This window comes from Colobus angolensis, unplaced genomic scaffold (assembly GCF_000951035.1).
Source record: "Colobus angolensis palliatus isolate OR3802 unplaced genomic scaffold, Cang.pa_1.0 Scaffold258, whole genome shotgun sequence".
Classification (NCBI taxonomy): domain Eukaryota; kingdom Metazoa; phylum Chordata; class Mammalia; order Primates; family Cercopithecidae; genus Colobus; species Colobus angolensis.
In genome coordinates, this window is record NW_012115799.1 from 42,044 (window position 1) to 54,510 (window position 12,467).

The 12,467-nt window shown below is 43.2% G+C and overlaps 1 protein-coding gene and 1 pseudogene across 6 annotated transcripts; both read left to right on the forward strand.

The window, feature by feature from the left end:
* Positions 1-2,047: 2,047 nt before the first annotated feature.
* On the forward strand, positions 2,048-5,031 carry RPS29 (ribosomal protein S29). 5 transcript variants are annotated; one of them, XM_011947056.1, is made up of 4 exons: positions 2,181-2,270; positions 2,506-2,605; positions 4,830-4,866; positions 4,970-5,031. In XM_011947056.1, the coding sequence occupies exons 1-3, from the start codon at positions 2,209-2,211 to the stop codon at positions 4,836-4,838; spliced, it is 171 nt and encodes a 56-aa protein (XP_011802446.1). In that variant the 5' UTR covers positions 2,181-2,208; the 3' UTR covers positions 4,839-4,866; positions 4,970-5,031. The 5 variants fall into 5 exon arrangements, with proteins under 5 accessions (XP_011802444.1, XP_011802443.1, XP_011802445.1 ...); XM_011947054.1 differs by having other exon boundaries at positions 2,048-2,605; positions 4,970-5,011; XM_011947055.1 differs by lacking the exon at positions 4,970-5,031 and having other exon boundaries at positions 2,137-2,270; positions 4,830-4,933.
* A 6,083-nt stretch (positions 5,032-11,114) lies between these two features.
* Positions 11,115-11,985, forward strand: LOC105515274 (annotated as a pseudogene). The gene has a single exon (XR_001002291.1). The product of XR_001002291.1 is annotated as a 60S ribosomal protein L32 pseudogene (transcript).
* Positions 11,986-12,467: the final 482 nt, after the last annotated feature.

Below are 12,467 nucleotides of genomic sequence, written 5' to 3' on the forward strand. Positions count from 1 at the left end.
TTTTTGTATTTTTAGTAGAGACGGGGTTTCACCATGTTAGCCAGGATGGTCTCGATCTCCTGACCTCGTGATCCACCTGCCTCGGCCTCCCAAAGTGCTGGGATTACAGGCTTGAGCCACTGCGCCCGGCCTATGTCACATTATCTTAAAACTGAAAGGAAGTACGACTTCTTAGCTGAACTTTTGCAATATCTCTATCAAAGAGAATAATCTATAGACTAGAATAAGCATTAACAATTACTTAGATATTCAGATTAAGATTGTTCAAGTACAACTAGTTGCTTATTTGTCTTTTTTTCTCTCCTAAATGAATTCACTTCTTTAGGTCCAAAGGATTATATATCAGAGTACTAAAAATATTTATGGAATTGATCTCAGAACCACTGTAATCTTTTAAATATTATGGAGACCAACTAGGAGAGGCCTGAGAAAGTGTGGACAAATGTTAGATTAGCTTTTGTGAGGCAAACGGCTTTTGGAAACCACACATTAGTGACTGATATAAATTATAGGAAAGTTGTAGAAACTTGACATTGGATATTGCCCAATGAGGCTTTAAAATAAAATACCTTTTCATTCCTATCACTAGGCCTTTTGTGCATCTTCTATTCTAGTTACACAAAGTTGTTTGCCTTACCTCGGCTCAAGGGCTTTCTTTCAACAGGCATTCCCTTCTGTCAAGTGCTGCCTGTAGAAATCCCATTCTTCAAGGTCTTCCTCAAAGGTCTCTCAAATGTACCTCAAGCTGGAACTAATTTCTCTTCTTGGCTCCTCTCATACCTCATGAGCACACCCATCATTGAATACAGAATATTTTCCTTAGTTGTATACGTGTTGCTGGTGCACAAACGTTGTATGTTGAGGTCTTGGAGATAATCCTGTTTTCCACAGTAGATTAGATTAGAACATTTTGAGGGCAAGGAACAAGTTATATGTAGTTTACAAATCTCTGACTCCCCTCCTTCCTTAATCATATAATACAATGCCTAACTTAATGATTGGGTAGGGGGACCCCACTAGAACCCTGACATAACATACCTTAAAGAAGTGTTGTATTTCAATTTATAAGAGTTTATATGTAAAAGTTTCTTGAATTGTTGCACCCTGTGCTACATTTTATAAATCTAGTTAAAGCTTTGATTTCAGAGCAGTTTTATCTGGAGGCATTATAAATGACCATATGGAATTTTAGGCATCTTTGAGCAGAAATTCGTTTATTGACATTGTTTTTTTGCATTTTTGCATTTGCTTTTCATTAGTTGTTTTGTCACCAAATTATCTGGTCAAAGCAGCATACCCTGCACATTACTTGCTTACTACTTTACATCCAGCCAATTACATTTAAGAATCAAATACACTAAATGCCAAAGAATCTCATTTTTTTTTCTGGAATGGTGTAGGTGTATTTCTTGGAGGAGTGTGTTAAAAAAATAAATTTGAAAATGTCCTCTGTTTAACAAAATAAAAGCAAACCCTACCGTTGACTCGTGATTATTACAGCTGATTTTAAGTTGTTTTGTAAATTTATTCCAGTAGGTGTCACTGGTGAGTCGAGGAAAAAAATCCTTTCCCAAGTGTAACGTTTTAATGAAAAGAAAGTAAAAGATTTAATCAATAAAAGAGGCTACGCATATGCATTTCTTTAGAGTTCAAAATTAACGTATTTCTTGTTCAAAAGAGACAGGGTCTCGCTATGTTGCCCAGGCTGGAGTGCAGTGGCTATTCACAGGCGCGATCCCACTACTGATCAGCACGGGAGTTTTGACCTGCTCCGTTTCCGACCTGGGCCGGTTCACCCCTCCTTAGGCAACCTGGTGGTCCCCCGCTCCCGGGAGGTCACCATATTGATGCCGAACTTAGTGCGGACACCCGATCGGCATAGCGCACTACAGCCCAGAACTCCTGGACTCAAGCGATCCTCCAGCCTCAGCCTCCCGAGTAGCTGGGACTACAGGCACGCGCCACCGCGCCCGGCGGTAAGATAGTGGCGCAGAATAACACTAGAAGCTGTGGTGTGGTGACGTCATCAACTGGGACGGCCCACAACGCCTATAAGACTTCATTTTATTCACCCCGCGAAACAACCTGACCACACTGCGCACGCGTTTCCTTTGAGCACTGCATTCTGGGTAAACTGTCTCAAAAATTTGAAGAGCGCATGCGTGGCCGAGCTCCTTCCTTTTACCTCGTTGCACTTCTGAGAGCAAGATGGGTCACCAGCAGCTGTACTGGAGCCACCCGCGAAAATTCGGCCAGGGTTCTCGCTCTTGGTGAGAAATAGTTTGTGATTTTGGGGAAGCGTTGCCATGGAGCGCTAGGCTGCTTAGAATCTCAAGTAGAGGAGGCCATGGGCGGCACGAGGGAGCAGGCCGACTGGGCGCCGCTGGTGCCGCCATTACAGGCCTGTGCCGGGGCCTGGGAGTCCCGGGATGCGGGTAGTAGCCGTCTGAGTGTGGAGTCTTGTAATTTCTGTGACCTGCAAAGCCGCTGTCTCTTTTCTTACAGTCGCGTGTGTTCAAACCGGCACGGTCTGATCCGGAAATATGGCCTCAATATGTGCCGCCAGTGTTTCCGTCAGTACGCGAAGGATATCGGTTTCATTAAGGTAGGCGTCTGCAGGCGTGCTCCACGTTTGTGTGGGCGGAGGTCGTGGTGGTTCTTTATTTTTTCTGCGAAAGACAACCGACATATCTTCCCTGGGGGGGTAATTCTGAGCATTCGACCAAGAGCTTTTCCTCTTTTTTAGTTGGTAGCTGGTGACACTGTTGATGGTTTGGACAGACTAATAGAATGGAGAAGGTGAAGGACTTAGTTTTTCCTACCCTCTTTTACATAGATAGCTTAGTCAGTTTTAGGTGCCATGTATTGTGTTGGGTGAAATTATTCACTTTACAGAGGCTACTAAAATTGTTTTACATTTCTCTCACTTATCGATCTTATAAGTACCTATTCTCGAGACAGGGTCTCTCTCGTCGCCCAGGTTGGAGTGCAGTGGCGTTGTTTTGGCTCACTGCAACCTCGAACTCCTGGTCTCAGGCGATCCTCCTGCCTTGGCGTTCCGAGTAGCTGGGACTAAAGGCTTTCGCCACCACGCGCGGCTTTACCTAGATATTTTCTAACCAAATAAATGTATTAACCACTGACCCCAAGTTTGTTTGTTTGTTTGTTTGTTTTTGAGATGAAGTCACACTCACCCAACCTGGAGTGCAATGACATGATCTCGGCTCACTGCAACCTTCGCCTCCCCGGTTCAAGCGATTCTCCTGCCTCAGCCTCCTGAGTAGCTGGGATTACAGGCGCTCGCCACCATGCCCGGCTCATTTTAATTTTTAGAAGAGACAGGGTTTCACCATGTTGGTCAGGCTGGTCTCGAACTCTTGACCTCGTGATCCGCCCGCCTCTCAAAGTGCTGGGATTACAGGCGTGAGCCACCGCGCCAGGCCACCCTAAATGTTTTGATAGGGTCATATACTGGAATGAACTAAAAGTTTGGGGTCAGAAAGACATTGTTAAGATTCAGCAAACAAGGGTCTGCCATTTAGTACTTCTATCTCTTGATCACCTTAAGCAAATGTTTATATGAAACTTTTGGCTTCTAAAAATGTTTTAAATAGTAATTTGGGGTTTTTTTAAGGTGAAAACGAATTTATGATTGACTCCTTAAGATAAATTCACCAGCTTTTTGATTCTTAATTATTTTGTATTGGACAATACTGTTCTATAATGATGTAAACTTTTTTTTTTTGGAAACTGGGTCTCCCTCTGTTGCCCAGGCTGGAGTGCAGTGGTGTGATCTCAGCTCACTGCAACCTCCCCCTCTCGGGTTCAAGCAGTTCTCCTGCCTCAGCCTCCCGAGGGGCTGGGATTACAGGGGTCTGCCACCCACCACACCCTGCCTATTTTTATTTTTTGTGGAGATGGGGTTTCGCCGTGTTGACCAAGCTGGTCTTGAGTTCCTGACCTCAGGAGATCGGCCGCCTTGACCCCTCAGAGTGCTGGTATTACAGGCGTGAGCCACTTGGCGCCCTGTTGTAAATTAATATGAATTCTGCAGTGCAGCAGGGACAGAGAAAGTACCTTTAAATTCAGGCTTGGTAGCCTTGAACAAATACTTAAGTATATGCTTCTTGTTAAAATGAGAAGGTTCGCCTAATTCGAGAGGTATATCACACATAAGAAAATGGACCTTGGCCCACGCCCTGGCTCTGTGTCCTAGATAAACTGTGGGCCAGGAGAGGTGCCTCACGCCTGAAATCCCAGCACTTTGGGAGGCCGACAAGGTGGGCGGATCTCTTGAGCCCAGGATTTCCGCGAGAAGCCTTGCCAACGTGGCAAAAACCTTCACAAAAATTAGCCTTGTATGGTGGCCCGCGCCTGTGGTCTCAGCTACTCACGAGGCGGAGATGAGAGAATCGCTTGAACCCAGGAGGTTTAGGTTGCAATCAGTGGAGATAACTCCATTGCACGCCAGTCCGGGAGACAGCGAGACTGTCTCAAAAAAAAAAAAAAAGATGAACCGTGTAATTATAGTTGCCTACTGAACAACTGTCCTGTGCATTTGGTAAAGATCATTTATTTACTAGTGTTTTGTTTTGGGAAACATTACTTTGAGGGAAGAGCCGGGATAGCATTTCCAAAAATCATTCTAAAACATAGTTGATTCTGGAGTAGGCATTCAGTAAATATTTAAACTATGTAGAACCTGGTGTGGTTAGTTTGGGTAGGTCAGAGGTCCAGTTAAACATTCTATAATGAGCCATTTTTTTGTGTGAGAAGTAGAGATTAAGGCATTTTGAAATAAATCATTATCTGCTTTTTTTTTTTTTCAGTTGGACTAAATGATCTTCCTTCAAAGGATTATCCAAGGCATCTACTCAATGAAAAACCATGAGAGTTCTTTGTACATAAAATAAACATTTGAAAAAACCCTTCAGTTTATGAGTGATCTTCCTTCAAAGGATTATCCAAGGCATCTACTCAATGAAAAACCATGATAGTTTTTTGTACATAAAATAAACTTTTGAAAAAACCCTTCAGTTTATGAGTGTTTTAATATGACGAATAGTTAATTGGTTATAGAAATATTTCTTTTTTTTTTTTTTTGAGATGGAATCTTCCTCTGTTGCCAGGCAGGAGTGCAGTGGCGCAATCTCTGCTTACTGTAACCTGATTTCAAGCCATTCTCCTGCCTCAGCCCCCACGCTCAGCTTAATTTTTGTATTTTTAGTAGAGATGGGGGTTTCATCATGTTGACCAGGATGGTCTCGGTCTCTTGACTTCGTGATTCGCCTGCCTTGGCCTCCCACGAAGCGCTGGGATTTCAAGCGTGAGCCACCACGCCCGGCAAGAAATCTTTTAAAAATTTAAATTTTATTACGTTCTCAATACACTTGTCTTGATGGCTTATTTTCCCTGAGTTAACATAAAATTGTACCAGCCAGTAAACTGGTAATTGCCAGTTTTATTTTTATACTTTACAAAATGTGTCATTTTCATGACAGTAATCCCAGTACTTTTGGAGGTCAGAGTGGGAGGATTGCTTGAGCCCAGGAGAACACCCTGGGCCACATAGTGAGACCTTGTCTAAAGAAATTTTTTTTTTTTTTTTTGAGACGGAGTCTCGTTCTGTCACCTAGGCTGGAGTGCAGTGGCGCCATCTCGGCTCCCTGCAAACTCAGCCTGGGTTCATGCTGTTCTCCTGTCTCAGCCTCCTGGGGACTACAGGTGCCCACCACCAAACCCTGCTAATCTTGTGTATTTTTAGTAGAGATGGGGTTTTACTGTGTTAGGATGAGAGAAAAATGTTTTAAGGAATTTATATATGTTCACACACTTCTGAAGAGATGCAGGGGCTTATCTGTCAATGTGTGCATGTTCATATTTGTGGAGAAAAGCAGTTGGGAGTATTTGGAGGGGTTGTGCAAGTTGTAAAAAATCATGGTCCTGAAAGACGTCTACTGGGGGACTCAGTAAAAGGTGAAGTGTAGGTGTAGTGTGTGGTTGCTTTAACATTGGTAATGCAGGTGACTGACATGAGATGGAAGAAATGAAGGTAGGTGAAAATTCTTGGGACTTGACATGTTGTCATCTGGAAGTCTATTAGAAATGCCCTGTGCAGGTATACCCTGTGCCTCCTGAATTGGTGTACATTTGAACAAGAGCCCCTACGTGATCCAGGTTTGGAAAGTAGTGTTCTACCACTTGTGGACAACAATTGTACAAATACTTGAGTTCCTATATGCCAGACAATTCTGTAGTGAATGAAAAGTTTTCTATTGAATTTATATGCTGATAGAGCAGCAATACATGATAATGTGCGTTATTTGAAGAAAAGCAGGGTAAAAGAGGTATATGTGCTAGATGCTGAGGTCAGAGAAGATAAGCCATACTTACATTTGGCTTATGAACTTAATAGAGGTTACAGCATAGATTATGTGGGGAAAAGAATTCCTGAATGGAATCGGAGAAATAGCAAAGTTGTGGATGAATAGTGAGAAAGTTGGTCAGGGTCTGTAGTAGCCTTGTAGGTTATAGTTAGATATTGTGAGATTAGCATCCATTTGGAAACTTATTTTTGTAGAGTTGGGGTATTACTATGCTGTCCAGGTTAGTCTGAACTCTTGGGATCAAGTGATCCTCCTGCAGCCTCCCAAATAGCTGGGACAACAGGTGTGCACTACTGTGCCCAGCAGTGAACTAAGTTCTTAAGAGCCAAACATACTTCAGTGAGGCAGAGGGAGAAATAAAGCTATTGCAATAGTCTAAGCAAGTGATTTTGGCTTGCATTAGGATAGATGGGAGTGGTTGAGATAGTCACTACATTTTTTTTTTTTTTTTTTTTGTAGGCAGGGTCTTGCTCTATCACCCAGGCTGGAGTGCAGTGGTGCACTGCAGCCTCAATCTCCTGGGCTCAAGCTATCCTTCCACTTCAGCCTTTTGAGTAGCTGGGACTACAGGTGTACACCACCATGCCGGGATAATGTTTTGTGTTTTTAGTAGAGACGGGGTTTGTTGTCCAGGCTGGTCTTGAGCTCCTGGGTTCAAGTGATCAGCCTGCCTTGGCCTCCCAAAGTGGATTACAGGCGTGCACCACTACAACCAGCCTTACCGTGGGAGACAAGGTTTGTTGAAGGAACCAATATGGGAGATAGGAGTAGATAATGACTGCTAGGGGCTGGGCGTAGCGGCTCACTCCTGTGATCCCAGCACTTGGGGAGGCCTAGGCGGGAGAATAGCAAAAATTTAAAAGAGAAAATTAGCCAGGTGTGGTTGTGCATGCCTAGCTACTCGGGAGGCTTGTGCCACTGCACTCTACCTGGGCAACAGAATGAGACCCAGTCTAAGAATGACTCTAAGAATTTTGGTCTGAGCAACTGGAAGGATAGAATTACTGTTGAGATAGGTCTTCCCAGATTTGGGAAGAATAGAAAGTTCAGTTTGGACATGTTGACTTTGAGACATGTCTTACGCATCCAAATAGAATCTGTTTTAAGCAGAGAGTGAGTGATCAACTGTATTGTGTGCCTCTGATTAAGATAGAATTGGTAACCCCAGTTTCATCTGAGAGGAGGGGAAGTGTGACAGAAGGGAAGCTGGAATGAGCATCTTAACTGGTTGCAGCTAAATTATCTTTGCCAATTTTTATTTGTTTGTTTGTTTGTTTTGAGATGGAGTTTCGCTCGTGTTGCCCAGGCTGGAGTGCAGTGGTGTGATCTTGGCTCACTGCAACCTCCGCCTCCCGGGTTCAAGCAATTCTCCTGCCTCAGCCTCCTGAGTAGCTGGGATTACAGGCATGCACCACCATGCCCGGCTCGTTTTGTATTTTTAGTAGAGACGGGATTTCTCCATGCTGGTCAACGGCTGTTCTCGAATTCCAGACCTCAGGTGATCTACCCGTCTCAGCCTCCCAAAGTGCTGGGATTGTAGGTGTGAGCCACCGCGCCCAGCCTTTCTTTTTTTTTCTTTTGAGATGGAGTGTTGCTCTGTTGCCCGGGTTGGAGTGCAGTGGCATGATTTCAGCTCACTGCAACTTCTGCCTCCCGGGTTCAAGTGATTCTCCTGCCTTAGCCTGCCAGGTAGCTGGGATTACAGGCATCTGCCAGTGTCTGGCTGATTTTTTGTATTTTTAGTAGAGGTAGGGTTTCACCACGTTGGCCAGGCGCTCTCGAACTCCTGACCTGAGGTGATCCACCCACCTCAGCCTCCCAAAGTGCTAGGATTACAGGCATGAACCACCGCACCTGGCTGCCAATTTTTTGAAAACATAATTGAACACATTCCTAGTATATTTCCCTTAGAAGGAGCTTGTAGAAGTTAGGGACACTGGAGCTTAAGTTTTATAAACTTCATAGTAAATCCACCTATGCGCCTAACCCTGAACCCCAGGTGTATGTGATGATAAAGTTGGTGTTGGGGAAGTGTCTAGGAAAGAAGCAGGTTTCAGTCTGGGTAAGGAGGTGGGAAGAATATTGGGAGATGAGGTTGAGGATGTAAAAAAGATTTATTGGTAATGGGATGAGCTGGTATTGCAGATAGAGTAGATGAGAAGCTGTGTCAGCTAAGCAAACGTAAAAAAAGTTTGGGAGATGATGAGAGAAGCTTACATATGTAGTGGTGAGTTAGGTCAACAGGGGTGTGACATGTATTTGATTTGGCCATGAGAGTCTCTTGGATGAGCTGGGCTCTGGTCTAGTGTGATGGCCTGGTGTAAATTCCATAAGAGACGTGCAGTGCCTTAGGTAATGGAAGGGAAACACTTCCTAGCCAGTCCTATCCCTGTGTGTACATGGTGGTAGTAAGTGGGAAGGCTGCTGTGGATAGGTGGTCTGGCTTTTCTAGTAGGGGTTGAATAATGCTTACTTGATAAATATTCTGTTTTAAAATTTGTTATGTGCCAGACATTATGCTAAGTGCTTTATGCACATTGCCTTTTTCAAGTCTTGGAATACTTTTCAGTAGATGTTATCATCATTACATAACCAAGGAAACTGAGGCTTAGAGATTAAGTAAGTTTCAAGGTCTCCCAAAGAAAGAGACAAAACGACTGGAACTGGGTCTGTCTGACATCAGTGCTTATGCTCTTAATATCCAAAACACACTTATTGTAAGTTTAAAGGACTGTGCATCTCTTATTCCCAAAGATCACTTAGTTACTTGAGGGCAGGAGTAAATGTTTCCTTTCATATTTACATGTATACCAAGCACATAGCAAGATGCCTTGTAGATTAATAGGTCCTCATTTGTTGGGGAATTGAACTAAATTACCTAGTAAAAGCTCAATAAGTGTTGATGGCAAAAGACGGTAGGTGCTATAGGAGAGGCCCAAACAACCATTGGAACATAGAGAATCTATTCTTTCTTTTTCAAAATTTATTGTAGAGACAGGGTCTTGCAATGTTGCCCGGGTTGGTCTTATACTCCTGGCCTCAAGTGATCCTCTTGCTGAGACTACATGTGTGAGCCACTACTCTGGCAGAGGATATATTCTTAGGTTTGGATTCTGTCTTAGTGTCTTTGGGCCACTGTAACAAAATCGAGTAGACTGAGTGGCTTAAATAACAGACATTTATTTCTCACAGTTCTGGAGGCTGGGAAATCCGAGATCAAGGTGCTGGTAGATTTCATGTCTGATGAGAGCTGTTTCCTGACTCATAAATGGTGCCTTCTCATTGTGTCCTTACACGGTGGATAGGGCAAATGAGTTTTCCTGGGCTTATTTTATAAGGGGACTAATCCCATAAGGGTTGACCTCTTATGGCCTAATCTCTTTCCAAAATGCCCTACCTCCTAGAACCCATAGGCTAGGGTTTCAACATGTGGATTTTATGGGGAACACAAACATTTTGGCTATGGAATCTCCTTTAATACAACAACTCCCTGAGGTACAGTTCCCATTTTACAAGTGAGGTGACTGAGGCACAATGAATAAGTAACTTTCCCAAGATTGTATAGCTGGTAAGAGAGATTCAACCAGGTAGTGTGTCTTGAAAACTGCTCTTACCACTAAACTGTAAATGTTCAACAAAAAGTGAAAGCTGGCTGGGCGTGGTGGCTCACACCTGTAATCCCAGCACTTTGGGAGGCCAAAGCAGGTGGATCACAAGGCCAGGAGTTCGAGACCAGCCTGGTCAACATGGTGAAACCCCATCGCTGTTAAAAATACAAAAATCAGTTGAACGTGGTGGTGTGTGCCTGTAATCCCAGCTACTTGGGAGGCTGAGGCACAAGAATTGCTTGAACCTGGGAAAGGGAGGTTGCAGTAGATCAAGATCATGCCACTGCACTCCAGCCTGGGAGACAGAGTGAGACCCTGTCTCAAAAAAAAAAAAAAAAAAAGCGAAAGCTTTGGTAAATATTGGTAGTCTACAAAATTGCCGAAAGAAATAATTTTTTATAAAAAGTGAAAGATTGTGTATGTGCTACAATTTTATTATGTTAAACTACACAGCGAAAAAAATCAGAAGGAAACATGTCATTATGTTAGCAGCATTTGACTTTGGGTGATGTGATTTATGATTTGATTTGCAGCAGTGTCTGATTAAGACTCATTTAGAGATTGAGTATCCAGAGACTGCAGTATATAATGTCCCTGGTACCAATATTGCTAGTGAGGCTTCTGCTCCTCCTAAAACAGCTCATTCTATTTTTAGATTGCTTTGACAGTAAGGTTTTTCTTAGGTTGCTATGATTTCATTCTACTGATTTTGACTGATACTCATTGATATTAATTCTGTGTTGTCCTGTACAAACCAAGTCTAATCTCTGCAAAAAAAAAAAAAAAAAAAAAAAAAGGGGGCTAAATATTTAGGCATGACGGCTCTCATATTTTCCTAGAATCTTCTTCTTTCCAGTATAAGCATCTCTGATTATTTCAACTGTTTCTCTAAGACATGATTTAGAGTGATCTTTGGTGTTCTCTGAATTAATTCCATTCAATCTAGATCCTGATAGTGACATAACATGTTTCACAGGGCAGGCATGCAGTAAAAATTTATTGACTTTGGTTGGGCATCATTGCTTTTTCACTTTTTATGGGTCCTCTTTTACCATTACAGAAAGACCTGAGCTCTTTTCTTTGGCACAAGCCTATGGAGGTGACACCCATCTCCTCCATCATGGCCATCCTCAAACCCCTTGTGAAGCCCAAGATGATCAAAAAGAGCACCAAGAAGTTCACTGGGCACCAGTCAGACTGATATGTCAAAATTAAGTGTAACTGGTGGAAACACAGAGGTATTGGCAACATGGTTCATAGAAGGTTCGAGGGCCAGCTCTATGCCCAACATTGGTTATGGGAGAAACAAAAAAAAAAAGACAAAGCACATACTGACCAGTGGCTTCTGGAAGTTCCTGGTCCACAATGTTAAGGAACTGGAAGTACTGCTGATGTGCAACAAATCTTACTGTGTTGAGGTCACTCATGATGTTTCCTCCAAGAACTGCAAAGCCATCTTAGAAAGAGCACCCCAGGTGGTCATCAGAGTCACCAATGCCAGTGCCAGCCTACACAGTGCAGAAAGTGAATAGACAGCGAATGTGTTTGTTTTATTGGGATTTAAATAAAACCAATAAAACTGTAAAAACAAAAACAACAAAAACCAGAGACCCTGGCTTTTGGACAGTTGTTTGTGTGGCTAATGCCCCCAACAGTTTTATTTTTTAAAATTTTATTACGTATTGTTTTTGAGATGAAGTCTTGCTCTGACTGGAATGCAGTGGATGCAAGCTCAGCTCACTGCAACCTCCACCTCCCAGGTTCAAGCGATTCTCCTGCCCCAGCCTCCCAAGTGGCTGGGATTACAGGTGCCCCCACCACACCTGGCTAATTTTTGTATTTTTGTAGAGATGGAGTTTTACCATGTTGGCCAGGCTGGTCTCGAACTCCTGACCTCAAGGGATCCTCCCACCTCAGCTTCCCAAAGTGCTGGGATCACAGGTGTGTATTAGTTCATTTTCACACTGCTGATAAAGACATACCCAAGACTGGGAAGAAAAATAGGTCTATTGGACTCACAGTTCCAAGTGGCTGGGGATGCCTCACAATTATGGTGCACGGCGAAAGGCACTTCTTAGATGGCAGCGGCAAGCGAGAAATGAAGAAGACATGAAAGCAGAAATCCCTTATAAAACCATCAATTCTCGTGATATTATTCACTACCACGAGAAAGTATGGGGGAAATGCTCCCATGATTCAGTTATCTCCCACCGGGTCCCTCTCACAACATGTGGGGATTATGGAAGTACATTTCAAGATGAGATTTGGGTGGGGACACAGAGCCCACAAACCGTAATCAAGGCATGAGCCACCACGCCCCGCCTTCAGCAGTTTTAAAGCAGACTGCTTGCATAACCTCTGCTAGGACATCGTTCTTTAGAACTATCTTTAATGGTAATTGGTATATTAGGGATTTGGGTTTTTAGATAGGCAGAGAAAAAGCACTTCTAGTAGTACGATTAAGAAGGGTATA

Coding starts and splice junctions, on each gene's coding strand:
- RPS29 (XM_011947052.1), top strand. CDS start 2,209: ATGGGTCACCAGCAGCTGTACTGGAGCCACCCGCGAAAATTCGGCCAG. Junction 2,271..2,505: donor GGCCAGGGTTCTCGCTCTTG/GTGAGAAATAGT, acceptor CTTTTCTTACAG/TCGCGTGTGTTCAAACCGGC.